Source organism: Copidosoma floridanum, unplaced genomic scaffold (genome assembly GCF_036245765.1).
Source record: "Copidosoma floridanum isolate Cflo_tuat_1 unplaced genomic scaffold, Cflo_Japanese_pri ptg000019l, whole genome shotgun sequence".
In the NCBI taxonomy this organism is placed as follows: Eukaryota; Metazoa; Arthropoda; class Insecta; order Hymenoptera; family Encyrtidae; genus Copidosoma; species Copidosoma floridanum.
The window spans coordinates 10,860,193-10,874,044 of record NW_028321896.1 but is presented as its reverse complement, the minus strand read 5'-3'; the positions used below and the strand labels follow the sequence as shown (position 1 = coordinate 10,874,044).

General features: G+C 37.5%; 2 protein-coding genes and 1 long non-coding RNA gene across 3 annotated transcripts; 1 reads left to right on the top strand and 2 right to left on the bottom strand.

The window, feature by feature from the left end:
* Positions 1-282: 282 nt before the first annotated feature.
* Positions 283-2,453, bottom strand: LOC106644546 (malectin-A). Its single transcript, XM_089593175.1, has 5 exons — positions 1,845-2,453; positions 1,336-1,744; positions 1,077-1,259; positions 953-1,010; positions 283-851 (listed from the first exon to the last, which is right to left on the bottom strand). Exons 2-5 carry the CDS (start codon positions 1,726-1,728, stop codon positions 649-651), a joined length of 837 nt encoding a protein of 278 aa, XP_089449301.1. The 5' UTR covers positions 1,729-1,744; positions 1,845-2,453; the 3' UTR covers positions 283-648.
* A 6,935-nt stretch (positions 2,454-9,388) lies between these two features.
* On the bottom strand, positions 9,389-10,052 carry LOC149374537 (uncharacterized). The gene is made up of 3 exons (XR_016293076.1): positions 9,786-10,052; positions 9,530-9,567; positions 9,389-9,454 (listed from the first exon to the last, which is right to left on the bottom strand). It is a non-coding gene; the product is annotated as an uncharacterized LOC149374537 (long non-coding RNA).
* Positions 10,053-10,237: 185 nt separating this feature from the next.
* Positions 10,238-13,742, top strand: Hsc70-4 (heat shock protein cognate 4). Its single transcript, XM_014360098.2, has 5 exons — positions 10,238-10,355; positions 10,945-11,163; positions 11,702-12,203; positions 12,338-12,953; positions 13,039-13,742. The coding sequence occupies exons 2-5, from the start codon at positions 10,959-10,961 to the stop codon at positions 13,678-13,680; spliced, it is 1,965 nt and encodes a 654-aa protein (XP_014215584.1). The 5' UTR covers positions 10,238-10,355; positions 10,945-10,958; the 3' UTR covers positions 13,681-13,742.
* Positions 13,743-13,852: the final 110 nt, after the last annotated feature.

Here is a 13,852-nt window from a genome sequence, read left to right as displayed (position 1 = left end):
CTGTTGACCTTTTCTGAAAGCGATGGTGAATTACGATTGTAAATATAAGAAATAAGCGCCTCAAATAATTGTTTTCGGTAAAATATTAAAAAAATTGTTTCTGAAATTGAAAAAAATTAGGCTTTGAGTGGTAATTTTGCAGTATTATTACACTGACCATCATAATTTCTTCTGAATTCGAAACACTCATCCAATTAGGTCCTATAAAAATTTATCGACTATTACAGTGTTTAAATAGATTTCACTGATATTTTATGCAAGGAAAAAAAAAAATAAACGTAGTAATGTAACAACTTTATTAATATCGCCTCATTTGAAACTTTAAATCTGCAACAGACACACCTTTACAAATTTAATCATATCCACTTTAACGCAATTATTTTTCACAATTTAAGTGCCATAACAAAGGCTAGCATCTGCATAAAATAATTCATTGTAAATAGTTGCACTTGAATAAAAAACATTCCACAGAAAAAAAGCACTAAGATCGTGCCACTTGAAAAAATAAATATAAATATAAAATTTGCCAATCATTAAAGTACATTTTAGTAAAACAATGTTCTTATTGTGTGAAAAATGCTACACATAAGGATTTTTGTATTTAAATTAAGTACTTTTCTATTGTATGTGACTTCTTTTCTGTACTTGTTACCATTTACAAAGGCAAATCACAAGAGGAATAAATAAACCTAAAGTAATAAAGACAGGCAGCCAGAATGAGGAATCATCAGCATAAGGGTCCGGAGAACGAGGTCCACTGGTATGCCTTGTGCGAATCACAGGCTCCTCTTCTTCATCTTGCATTCCATACTCTTCTGGTTCTTGCGGTATGGGTCCTAATTTTGGAACCTCTGTACAAACATGGACATGTGTATCAAAATATATTCATACAATACCGTCATGTATTTCATAACAAAGCCTCATAAAAGTATTGCAAACACCTATAAATTACCTTCTAGGGTTCCTTTTATCACAAGAATTGCATTAATTTTTGGATTATCTTTATATCCCTGGAAGTCATATCTTGAGTAATTATGAAGTAAAGATGCATTAAGAAAGTTAAAAGTCAAACGTACCTTAATAAATTCAACTCTTATTTTACCACCAAGTATTTCGGATTCTTCTCCATTGATAATGAGTTTATCTTTTACTACCTTAAATACAACATACTCATCGTGAGCAACGCCACGTCCAACTTTATCAAATATATCTAGCTCAGTCACAACAGTGTGGTCCCCATTTAGGACAATATCAAATACCTGTAGAATTAAGATTGAATTAAGCAGTTATATTATTCTGTAAAATAAACAGAAGCAGATAAAACATGCCACTCACTTTCCTATCGGATGCACTAAAATAAACCTCTGAAAACTTAAGGACCATGACATACTCGCCATCCTCATCGATGGGTATGTCGTAGCCAAAGGTACTATGATGATATCTTTCAGTCTGATAAAGTATCAAGTCTTTTTCTCGAACCCTGCCTATTGAGAGCAGTTGCTTTCCATAATCCGAATCAGTGCCTACCTTACCCATTAGAGGATCTCTTTCGTAGCGAATGCCATTGCTGTCAATGTGGTCATCACCACCACAATTTACCGCATAAATGACCTCGTAGCTGTGCACCGTTGGCAGATAGATAACAAAAACCATGAACAGCGTAATCAACATTTTTGCAATGCAGGACCATCCTGCTCTCTTCTGCATCTTGATGTAGGGCAAGCACATGCTCGACTATCGAAGCCTTATTTACGATATCAACAAATTAATGAATAAAATTTGCCTATCAAAAATATCATGGCTTGTGGTGGCTCACGATCCCGATAGAGGTAAGTAAAACATACCTACAGAACAGCACAAGGCAACAACACAACACCAAAACGTAGCAGACTAGCAGTCGGATTTACTGACAGTTATGCAAAAGGTCCCATATACCTATATACTTATCACGAAAGAGCGAGAAATCGAGCAGAACAGTCGTGTGTGGGTTAATTTGCACAATTGGTATCTTCCTCCTCCTTAATTTTCACTCAAGAAATAGCCGAATTTTATGACGCGTGGACAATTTACACAGCAAAGTAAGTAGCTGCTGCCGCATCATGCGGTTTTGAATAGCTACATGTATAGGTAGACTGAGAGAGAAAGAGATGTCTGCGTAAGCTCTTTTTTACTGCTGTATCGCAGCTTACTGGCTAGGCGACGATTACGCCTGATAACGCTCTATCACTTGCGCGTTCGTTGCTCTCTCTCTCTCTCTCTCCCTCCCGTATGATAAATACTTATAACACGATTGCATAGATATAGCCCGAAACTTTGCCACGCTGCACTCGGTGATTCGTTACGTTACGAAATGCCACAATTCGTTATTTCTGCATTTTTGAGGGCCATGTCTTCAGCATGAGCACAACATGAGTACTTTTTACACCCACACCTACACTTGCGTATACTCATTGTTTTTGGGTGTATTCCGCAAATGCTGCCAGCAGTTAAGTTACGTAGGTCGTGGTAACGCCGCATGGTCGGGTAGCGCTAGCGTCAACCTGTACTAACTGTCGGTGGGTTCCGCAGATTTCTAAACTAAAAAGTGGCCCTAAAATTCTGAAGGAAAGCTTTAGATATTTTAGGCCCTAGAGCCATGTTGTCAATTATAAACCAGCCGCAACTTATTTGACAGATACAAAATAAAAATTCAACATTTTCTGTGCTGTTTGCGGCAAGTTTACAATTTATCTATCACCCGAAAGTGTAAATATAAGGGAGGTCGATATTGGTGTGAAACATACACTGCAAACTTGCCGCAAGTAGCACAAACATCGTTAATTATTTATTTTGTATCTATTTCAAGAGTTGCGGCTGGTTTATAAGTGACTAAATGGCTCTAGGGCTAAGCTGCCTAAAGCTCTCCTTCAGAATTTCAGAAGCAATTTTTGGCCAAAAAAATCACGACCGCTAGATGGCGCTGATCCTAATGATTATAACTACTTGTAGTAGATCCATTTGATCAATTATAAACCAGCCGCAACTAATTTAATAAATACAAAATAAAAAGATAACATTGTTTGTGCTACTTGCGGCAAGTTTGCAGTGTATGTTTTACACCAATATCGACCTCCCTTATATTTACACTTTCGGGTAATAGATAAATTGTAAACTTGCCGCAAACAGCACAAACATCGTTAATTATTTATTTTGTATCTATTTCAACAGTTGCGGCTGGTTTATAAGTGATTTAACGGCTCTAGGGCTAAGCTGCCTAAAGCTCTCCATCAGAATTTCAGAAGCAATTTTTGGCCAAAAAAATCACTACCGCTAGATGGCGCTGATCCAAATGATTGTTACTATACTTATACTAGAGCCATTTAATCATTTATAAACCAGCCGCAACTAATTTGATAAATACAAAATAAAAAGTGAACATTGTTCGCACTATTGGCGGCAAGTTTACAATTTATCTATCACCCGAAAGTGTAAATATAAGGGAGGTCGATATTGGTGTAAAACATACACTGCAAACTTGCCGCAAGTAGCACAAACATCGTTAATTATTTATTTTGTATCTATTTCAAGAGTTGCGGCTGGTTTATAAGTGACTAAATGGCTCTAGGGCTAAGCTGCCTAAAGCTCTCCTTCAGAATTTCAGAAGCAATTTTTGGCCAAAAAAATCACGACCGCTAGATGGCGCTGATCCTAATGATTATAACTACTTATAGTAGAGCCATTTAATCAATTATAAACCAGCCGCAACTAATTTCGTAGATACAAAATAAATAGTTAAAGATAATTGTGCTACTTGCGGCAAGTTTGCAGTATATGTTTTATACGAATATCAACCTCATATATATTTATACTTTTGGGTGATAGATGAATTGTAAACTTGACGCAAACAGTGCAAACAACGTTAACTTTTTATTTTGTATTTATGAAATTAGTTGCGGCTGGTTTATAAGTAATTAAATGGCTCTAGGGCTAAGCTGCCTAAAGCTCTCTTTCAGAATTTCAGAAGCAATTTTTGGCCAAAAAAATCACTACCGCTAGATGGCGCTGATCCAAATGATTATTACTACTTGTAGTAGATCCATTTGATCAATTATAAACCAGCCGCAACTCTTGAAATAGATACAAAATAAATAATTAACGATGTTTGTGCTACTTGCGGCAAGTTTGCAGTGTATGTTTTACACCAATATCGACCTCCCTTATATTTACACTTTCGGGTGATAGATAAATTGTAAACTTGCCGCCAATAGTGCGAACAATGTTCACTTTTTATTTTGTATTCATCAAATTAGTTGCGGCTGGTTTATAAATGATTAAATGGCTCTAGTATAAGTATAGTAACAATCATTTGGATCAGCGCCATCTAGCGGTAGTGATTTTTTTGGCCAAAAATTGCTTCTGAAATTCTGATGGAGAGCTTTAGGCAGCTTAGCCCTAGAGCCGTTAAATCACTTATAAACCAGCCGCAACTGTTGAAATAGATACAAAATAAATAATTAACGATGTTTGTGCTGTTTGCGGCAAGTTTACAATTTATCTATTACCCGAAAGTGTAAATATAAGGGAGGTCGATATTGGTGTAAAACATACACTGCAAACTTGCCGCAAGTAGCACAAACAATGTTATCTTTTTATTTTGTATTTATTAAATTAGTTGCGGCTGGTTTATAATTGATCAAATAGATCTACTACAAGTAGTTATAATCATTAGGATCAGCGCCATCTAGCGGTCGTGATTTTTTTGGCCAAAAATTGCTTCTGAAATTCTGAAGGAGAGCTTTAGGCAGCTTAGCCCTAGAGCCATTTAGTCACTTATAAACCAGCCGCAACTCTTGAAATAGATACAAAATAAATAATTAACGATGTTTGTGCTACTTGCGGCAAGTTTGCAGTGTATGTTTTATACGAATATTGACCTCCTATATATTTATACTTTCGAGTAATAGATAAATTGTAAACTTGCCGCAAACAGCACAGAAAATGTTGAATTTTTATTTTGTATCTGTCAAATAAGTTGCGGCTGGTTTATAATTGACAACATGGCTCTAGGGCCTAAAATATCTAAAGCTTTCCTTCAGAATTTTAGGGCCACTTTTTAGTTTAGAAATCTGAAACGCTAAAACCAGCCGCAACTAGTTGTGTAGATAGAAAATAAAAAGTTGACATTGGCTGTGCTGTTTACGGCAAGTTTACAAATAATCTTTTGCCTGAAAATCGACCTCCTATAAGAATATTAATACTTTTGTATGAATAATAATTCATCAATTGCATTGTAAAATTACGTGTGAAATGAAGAGTTAAAAGTAAAGTTTGAAATTATGTCATTGTTTACTGTCATTGAACATTTCGCATGTGTGCAATAAATTGATACAGGATTATACAGATACCTATTATTTTGCTGGGTGAGAAAGACGGATATTTGGTTTTGTTAGCATATTCCAGCGGTAATAATGCATATTTGGAATCTATGTTATATATTTATACAGCTTAAAATGTTTAAATATTAATCATGTGTGCCTATATTTACCAACTTATTTGTATAAATTGAACTTTATATAAAAACTCATGATACAATCATTGATTGTCTCAATCATTATTCTAAACGTTAGTGAAAAAGGCGGTTAAGGACGTATACTTAGCCTGCGGACTATGGGTGTATTCCGCAAATGCTGCCAGCAGTTAAGTTACGTAGGTCGTGGTAACGCCGCATGGTCGGGTAGCGCTAGCGTCAACCTGTACTAACTGTCGGTGGGTTCCGCATGTCAACAAACTCCGAAATATCAGATGGCATGGGAGCGAAAACAGTAAAAAATATCAAAGTTTGTTGACATGCGGAACCCACCGACAGTTAGTACAGGTTGACGCTAGCGCTGCCCGACCATGCGGCGTTACCACGACCTACGTAACTTAACTGCTGGCAGCATTTGCGGAATACACCCTTTGTCTTTTACTTTCTACTTTTTATGGAATGACACCATAGAGATACAAGGTTTATTATTAATTAAATAGCTCTAAGCCCTAAAGCTCTGATTCAGAATTTTAGAGGCCACTTTGCGCGAAAAAATGAAGACCGCTAGATGGCGCTGATCCAAATAATTATTACCATACTCACAGTAGAGCCATGTAATCACCAGCTTATTATATAAACCAGCCGCAACTAATCTTATAGATAGATAATTAAAAGTTGACAATTTTTGTGCTGTTTGCGGCTAATTTACAATTTATCTTTTATCCGAAAATCTACCTTGAAAAGTACAAATATTCTACTTATCTTATATGCCTCATAAAATCGACAATATTTACAAAATTACAGTACTTTAGACCATTTACGATTAACTTATGGAAGAACAAATTAATCAGTCTTAAAGTGACAACTGAAGAAAAAAGGTCTAAAAAGAAGCACAGTCACACAAAGAGTCTCCTAAGAATGGAGCATTGGATCTCACTAAACAAAAACTACATTTATTACAGAGATGTAAATTTTAATTATTATAAATGAATAAAGAACCCAACCCTCTCTGATTAAATGAGATCCAATGCTCCATTCTTATATGAGACTTTTCGTGTGACTGTGCTTCTTTTTCAGGCCTTTTTTCTTCGGTTGTCTCTTTAATGGACTGATTAATTTATGTATATATTTGATCGTTATTTAAGATTTCTGAAACACAAATTTTGCTCTGTATATACTGTATAAGTTAACTGTTTATTGGAACTAGAAAGTTAAAGGGCTGTGCTTCCATGAGTTAATGGTAAAATGTTGTTTCATGTTGCGAAGAAAAGCACAACTCAGATTTTATAGTTTAAAATGACATAAAGAAACTTGAGTTGAGTTTTTTTCGTCCGTCGACAAACTTGGGCTATATTCAACGGCTTGGACGAAAAAACGTACGTTACAAATTTAGTGTTTGACACTTTGATCTAAATTGCTGAACAAACAAAGAGCAAGCTACTAAAGAACGATTTTAAATAAATTTTAAAAAAGTTGTACGAACGACGAGGATGACGAATTAAAAAAAAAAAAACCCACGATTAAAAGAATTGTAATCGGTAAGTTTTGTAGGCATATAGTATTTTTCTCGATTCGAATGTTTTTTATAATTATAGTAAATCAACAGCATATTATACTTGATTGGTGACGGTAAAATACCGCTAAGCGACAGCCCCAAGACTCTGGGTTTGCAGTCCAGTCACCCACGCACATATCCACAAATGGCGGGCCGACATTGATTTTGCGTGAAACTTGAGTTTCCTTGAGACAATAAAATACGTATGCGTGCATAGGTATGTGCGCACGAACAACCCAATATAAAGCGATTGTATGGGTACGAGCTCGGATACGAGGACAGTTTTCGAGGTAAATAAAACTTTGGGATGAATCATTCGCGCGCACTGCGTTTTTTATGGACATTTACGAGTATATAAATATACATGTATACGCGACTTTTCAGATTATTTTTGTTTTTCCGTACAAAACCGATATAGTTGTCAAGCTGATGATCTGGAATGCGTAAAAGTTTTATTTTACCTTTGCTGCGATGTTGACAGGAATTCTGATTACTGAGAAAATTTTTTGTCCCCTTAATAACAAGCAAAACTACCCAAAAACATAAGGTCACGAAGAAATAAATGGCAAACTTTTGAGACATTTGATAAATTTTTACATCTTTTTTAAACAGTAGAACAACAATTTAGCTCACCTTGAATCCCTTATTTCGCGATTTATCGCTTATGAGACATTTCACGCGCTCTAATAAAATATGTATGAAACGTTCGTGCATTAATAAAAGTAACCCGATCTCGAGCTCATGGCATAATTTATCATCATTTTTAAAGCTTTTTTAAAAAAGTCTACTGTTGAATTTTATACTTATAAGTATACATATACACGACACATTCGATAATTAGTGAAAGTCTGTATTTTGCAACCGCATGAACTGAAGTGATAATCAGTTAAATAGCGGAACTGGCGTTCATAGATAAGAATATTTTTTGAAAGGCTTTGTAGTTTACCGTTATTGTTCTATGTAAAAAGAGACACTGTCAATTCAAATAAATTTTTGTTATTCGAATTTCTGAAGAAAAATGCATTTCTGGCAAATTAAGGTACTTAAATGTCGTGTGGATACCACTTCTGTAAAAAAAGAAACCCAAGGTATATAGCAGCTGCAGAAGAAGAGTACCGTTCCTTTTTTACGTAAATTTACAAATCCTTATTTCATACTACATAAACCTTTTTAAGTATCAACGTATTTTTTTTTCTTTTGAATTGAGAAGAGTACTCATTTACGTAAAAAAAATCTCAATAAGTCTATCCTTTCTGCGCAGCTGACACTCAAATAATGGCAAGTGCAAACCAACACATAACAAAAAAAAAAAAACAAAAAAAGTGCAAAAATATGAAATTATAGTCGTTTGACACGTATTTGTCTGTGCTAGATCGAGTGTATTGTCGGGACTGAAAAAAAAATTTCGCTTTCCACAGTGTAAGTAAAAGCTAGCAATTTTTAAAAACATTTTCGTATTACTGGTGGTCAATTACTACGTTGCCAAAAAAGATTATGCCTGCCGAACTGCATTGGGTGTAAAATATAAATTTTTTTAAATCGCATGTGTAATATCGCTCTCTTAATCAGTAAATTAGGGTGATTGTTATTACTTTTCAAACTAAATTAGATAAGAAGATGTCATTATGCGTAAGCAACTTTTCGAAGCGAACATTACATTATAGATTCACTAGTTACTCAATGTAGAACAAAGTGAAAATCGATCAATTTTACTTTTTGAACTGCAGTACCTACGTCGAGATCACATGATCTGTATGCACATGATGCATGCATATGTAATATATACTTTCCTCATGCGAATGTAAATATGTATTTATGATCATGTATATTAATTAAAAAAGTATGCAGAGATGTGTATTGTAAAGAATAGTAACTGCAACGCGTCGCTCGATGAAACTTTTACATCAAATTAATAATTTCAACAATACTGCGAAAGAAAGTGCGGCACACGCAAAAACCGCAGCAGCGAACAATGCCAACTTACACTCATCCTTTTTTTATCTTCCTTTTCATTGAGCTTAATACACGTTTATTTGACTGTATCGTTGCTGCTAGCGGTGCTGTATTGTTAAGATGTTAATAAGAGTTATAAATAAGAGTTTAATAGAAATAATGTGAGCTCAAGCAATAATGTATATGTTGTGCTCCTGTTTGTCATTGTTATACCTATAATTTAATTTTTAAAGAATTAAAAAATTGTTAGTTATGTACGTACGCACTCACTGATTTAATTTTCGAAAGTAGAAGTACAACAACAAAATAGTTATATTTATAAGTATTGACCTCAGGCACAGAAATGAGTAATAAAATTACAGACAATTGTTCGAAAAGCTTATACGTATGTGAAACGGTATAGCTATATATAGGATGTGTAGTACCATATTATTTAGTACCTGTAAATAAAAAAATTCAATGTTTTTCTTTATGTAAGCCAATTTATACTGGGAAAACCATCAAAAATGAATCACCTGGCCCGACGTCGTCCACTGGTCGACAGATGAAATTTCTAGAACGAAACAACTGTTAAAAAACACCATTTTTCTAGAAAAACAAAATGGGAAGAAGAGAGGTGTCATCTCATTTTTTTTTTTTTTTCAAAATTACATACTTATTACTTTTCTTTATGCATCAACACGCTGGGTGAACAATGAACATAACGCAAGTGTGCAAGCGAGAAAGAGCAAAAAAACGTTGCTCTTCGTTTAAAACACACGTATAACTTACACACTCTCCATCCCCAGAAGCAGCTGTTGGTGCTGGCTGGAGACACCGCGTGTGGCGGTGAATTTTCTCCTTTTTTGAGTCCAAGCCCGCTCACTTCCTACTTCCGGCCCCCGCGTGGCCCCGCCACCTTTTGTTATACCTTACAGTCGAATTTGATGCAAAAATTCACTTTGCCCTGAATATTACCTCGTAGATGATGCCGCAAGCACCTACAGGCTCAATTTTTTCAGTCCAGCCACGAGGTTCCCAGGTACCTACCAGTCCAAAGGTGGGGGCGGGGGCAGGATATGTGAAGAGCACAGAACTTGACTCGTGCAGTTGTACACCATGACTACAGTATTACACACACGTGGAATCAGCCAATCAGAGTGAGCGTTACTTGCGCCACTCGCGTCACTGACTCGAATTTTCCAGAAGCGTCTCTACCGAAAGGCATAAATAGAACTACAACCTGACTTGAAGCATCACTCACGTTGCGATCGTTGACAAGAGAAGTTCTTCGTATCTACTTCGATACTTTCAAGCGAACTTGCTGTACTACAATCTTCACGTTCTACGTTTATACAAAAGGTAAATAATTTATTCACTAAGTGCCCAAATAATTATCCAAGTTTTTTTGTTAACTGGGGAACTAAAGAAGTATTTGTATGACAAACAGTGCTAAATACTCGTGCGTGGTTGTCGTTTTCACGTGCGGTGGTCAATTTCTCGTTCGTCCATTGTGTGAGGTTAAGGTGAAATCGTGGCCGACATTTTCCTGTCGCTAGGTTTCTTGTTTTTTTTTTTTTTTTTTGTTAAATTGCCAATTTCATCATTTTGTTCTTTGATGTAACTGTAAATCGCTACGAAATTCGCGAATATCTATCTAATCAGTTTTGGACTGTTTCTGGCTGCTGGTGTAATAATTAATTTTAGAAGCGAATTAATGTGAAAAAATTCCAGTGACGCACGAGGCCAATATCATTTCGTGGGACATAATTGGTTGCACGTTCGTTCGTTACATATGCAGTTTTATTTCCTTTACTCGTTTGACGCAACACATGACCTCAACGCGATGATAAAACTCGTGTTGAAGTTGCAAATTTTTTAATCGTGGTCAAAGATAAAATAACGGTTTTCCATCAGCATGTGAATCATTTATGCTTTTTTTATCTTGCAGGTTAAGCAGCAAAAATGGCAAAGGCACCAGCAATTGGTATTGATTTGGGAACTACCTACTCCTGCGTCGGAGTGTTCCAGCATGGAAAGGTCGAGATCATCGCTAATGACCAGGGTAACCGCACAACGCCCAGTTATGTGGCCTTCACAGACACTGAGCGTCTCATCGGTGATGCCGCCAAAAACCAGGTGGCGATGAACCCCAACAACACCATCTTCGGTAAATATCTTTTCCTAATGTCCTCTTTGTCCTCAAAACTGCCCACCTATTTTAATCGTACGTTGAGAATTTGCTTCATTCAAGGCCTATCAAGCCTTAATAGGAATGTGTTGTAAAGACGGGGGGCGTGCGCTTAATGATGACTCATGCCTTGAGCGTGAGTTTTTTCATTTTTAAATAGCCGTCCGTACACTGATCGATAAGGCTTTGTCCTTCGTCACAAAAATGCCATGTAGCTACCAAAATCGTCTTAATCCTACAATGTATAATAAATTATTCATTCTGCCTTAAAAAAAAATTGCAAATATTTAAAATTACAAATTAAGAGACTTTTATTTGATATGCCACTGAGATGCTTAAATTTTACTTGCAAACATTCTTAATTGATTTGTCCATGTCTATCCAACTAAAGAAGTTTCATATATTTTATAGATGTGTTTAAAATAATTTTAACTAACCCTATTTTATAATATCTACAACTAAAGTACATTTCATCTTGAATATAATTTTAATACATGATTCATACTTTTTACTTCAGATGCCAAGCGATTGATTGGACGTCGTTTTGACGATCCCCCAGTCCAAGCTGACATGAAGCACTGGCCATTCACAGTCATCAGTGATGCCGGAAAGCCCAAAATTCAAGTTCAGTACAAAGGTGAAACGAAGTCATTCTTCCCGGAAGAGGTGAGCTCGATGGTCTTGGTGAAGATGAAGGAAACGGCCGAGGCCTACCTTGGCCTGACTGTCACTAATGCCGTGATCACCGTGCCAGCCTACTTCAACGACTCACAGCGTCAGGCAACGAAGGACGCCGGTACCATCTCCGGCTTAAACGTGCTGCGTATCATCAACGAACCCACGGCCGCTGCAATCGCCTACGGTCTCGACAAGAAGGCCCAAGGCGAGCGCAACGTGCTCATTTTCGATCTCGGGGGTGGCACGTTCGATGTTTCCATCCTTACCATCGAGGATGGCATCTTTGAAGTCAAGTCCACGGCTGGCGATACGCATCTCGGTGGAGAGGACTTCGATAATAGGTAATATGTTTGTGATGTTTTAAATAGCCAGAAAATATTTATAAATAATCAATAGCAAAAAGTTAGGCTTGGAAAACTCGTTACACACACACATATAAGCAAATCTTTTATAACAAAACACTCCCTTTCAACAGGATGGTCAACCATTTCGTACAGGAGTTCAAGCGCAAGTACAAGAAAGACCTCACTGCCAACAAGCGTGCCCTACGTCGTCTGCGCACGAGCTGCGAGCGCGCCAAGCGTACTCTTTCCTCCTCTACCCAGGCCAGCATCGAGATCGACTCGCTGTATGAAGGCATTGACTACTATACCAGCATCACACGAGCCCGATTCGAGGAACTCTGTGCTGATCTCTTCCGCGGTACTCTCGAACCAGTCGAGAAGTCCCTACGTGACGCCAAGATGGACAAGGCCCAGATTCACGATATCGTCCTCGTTGGAGGCTCCACCCGTATCCCCAAAGTACAGAAGCTCCTCCAGGACTTCTTCAACGGCAAAGAGCTTAACAAGTCCATCAACCCCGACGAGGCCGTTGCATACGGAGCTGCCGTACAGGCTGCCATCCTTCACGGAGACAAGTCTGAAGAGGTTCAAGATCTTCTGCTCCTTGATGTCACTCCTCTTTCTCTGGGTATTGAAACTGCTGGCGGTGTCATGACTGCGCTCATCAAGAGGAACACCACTATTCCTACTAAGCAGACCCAAACGTTCACCACCTACGCCGATAACCAGCCAGGTGTATTGATTCAGGCAAGTATCTTTAATTGATCAAACTGCAACTTAAGTCTTTTTCTTCTAATACAGGTAAATTAATTTTGAAATTTTATTTCCACAGGTCTACGAAGGTGAGCGAGCTATGACTAAAGATAACAACTTGCTTGGAAAGTTCGAGCTTAGCGGAATTCCTCCTGCTCCTCGTGGTGTACCTCAAATCGAAGTCACCTTTGATATTGACGCCAACGGTATCCTCAACGTCTCTGCTGTTGACAAATCGACGGGCAAGGAGAACAAGATCACCATCACCAACGACAAAGGACGTCTCAGCAAGGAAGACATCGAGCGCATGGTTAACGAAGCTGAAAAATACCGCAGCGAAGACGAGAAGCAGAAAGAAACCATTTCCGCCAAGAACGGGCTTGAGTCGTATTGCTTCAACATGAAGAGCGCCGTAGAAGACGAAAAAATCAAGGACAAGATCAGCGCCACTGACAAGCAAGTCGTTCTCGACAAATGTAACGAAATCATCAAGTGGCTCGACCAAAACCAGCTTGCCGACAAAGAGGAGTTCGAACACAGGCAAAAAGAGCTTGAAGCCGTCTGCAACCCCATCGTTACAAAGATGTACCAAGGCACAGCTGGGGCAGGTGGTATGCCCGGAGGTATGCCTGGCGGTTTCCCAGGTGCAGCTGGTGCTCCAGGTGGTGGTGCCCCAGGTGCCGGCGGCGCTGGTGGCCCAACCATTGAAGAAGTTGATTAAAGTAGATTAATTCATGAAACTTGTATCAAGTAACAATAAATACAGATTATTCATTTAAATAATCTCAGATCTTTTTATTATCGTAATAATTAAAACTAAATAATGGTCTCTGCACAGTGATGTGGTTTTTACACATTTACATTAAGTAAAAAGTAATTCCGACTTTTGTATC

Coding starts and splice junctions, on each gene's coding strand:
- LOC106644546 (XM_089593175.1), bottom strand. CDS start 1,728: ATGTGCTTGCCCTACATCAAGATGCAGAAGAGAGCAGGATGGTCCTGC. Junction 1,260..1,335: donor TTAGTGCATCCGATAGGAAA/GTGAGTGGCATG, acceptor TTAATTCTACAG/GTATTTGATATTGTCCTAAA. Junction 852..952: donor GATAAAAGGAACCCTAGAAG/GTAATTTATAGG, acceptor ATGTTTGTACAG/AGGTTCCAAAATTAGGACCC.
- Hsc70-4 (XM_014360098.2), top strand. CDS start 10,959: ATGGCAAAGGCACCAGCAATTGGTATTGATTTGGGAACTACCTACTCC. Junction 11,164..11,701: donor CCCCAACAACACCATCTTCG/GTAAATATCTTT, acceptor TTTTTACTTCAG/ATGCCAAGCGATTGATTGGA. Junction 12,204..12,337: donor GGAGAGGACTTCGATAATAG/GTAATATGTTTG, acceptor CCCTTTCAACAG/GATGGTCAACCATTTCGTAC.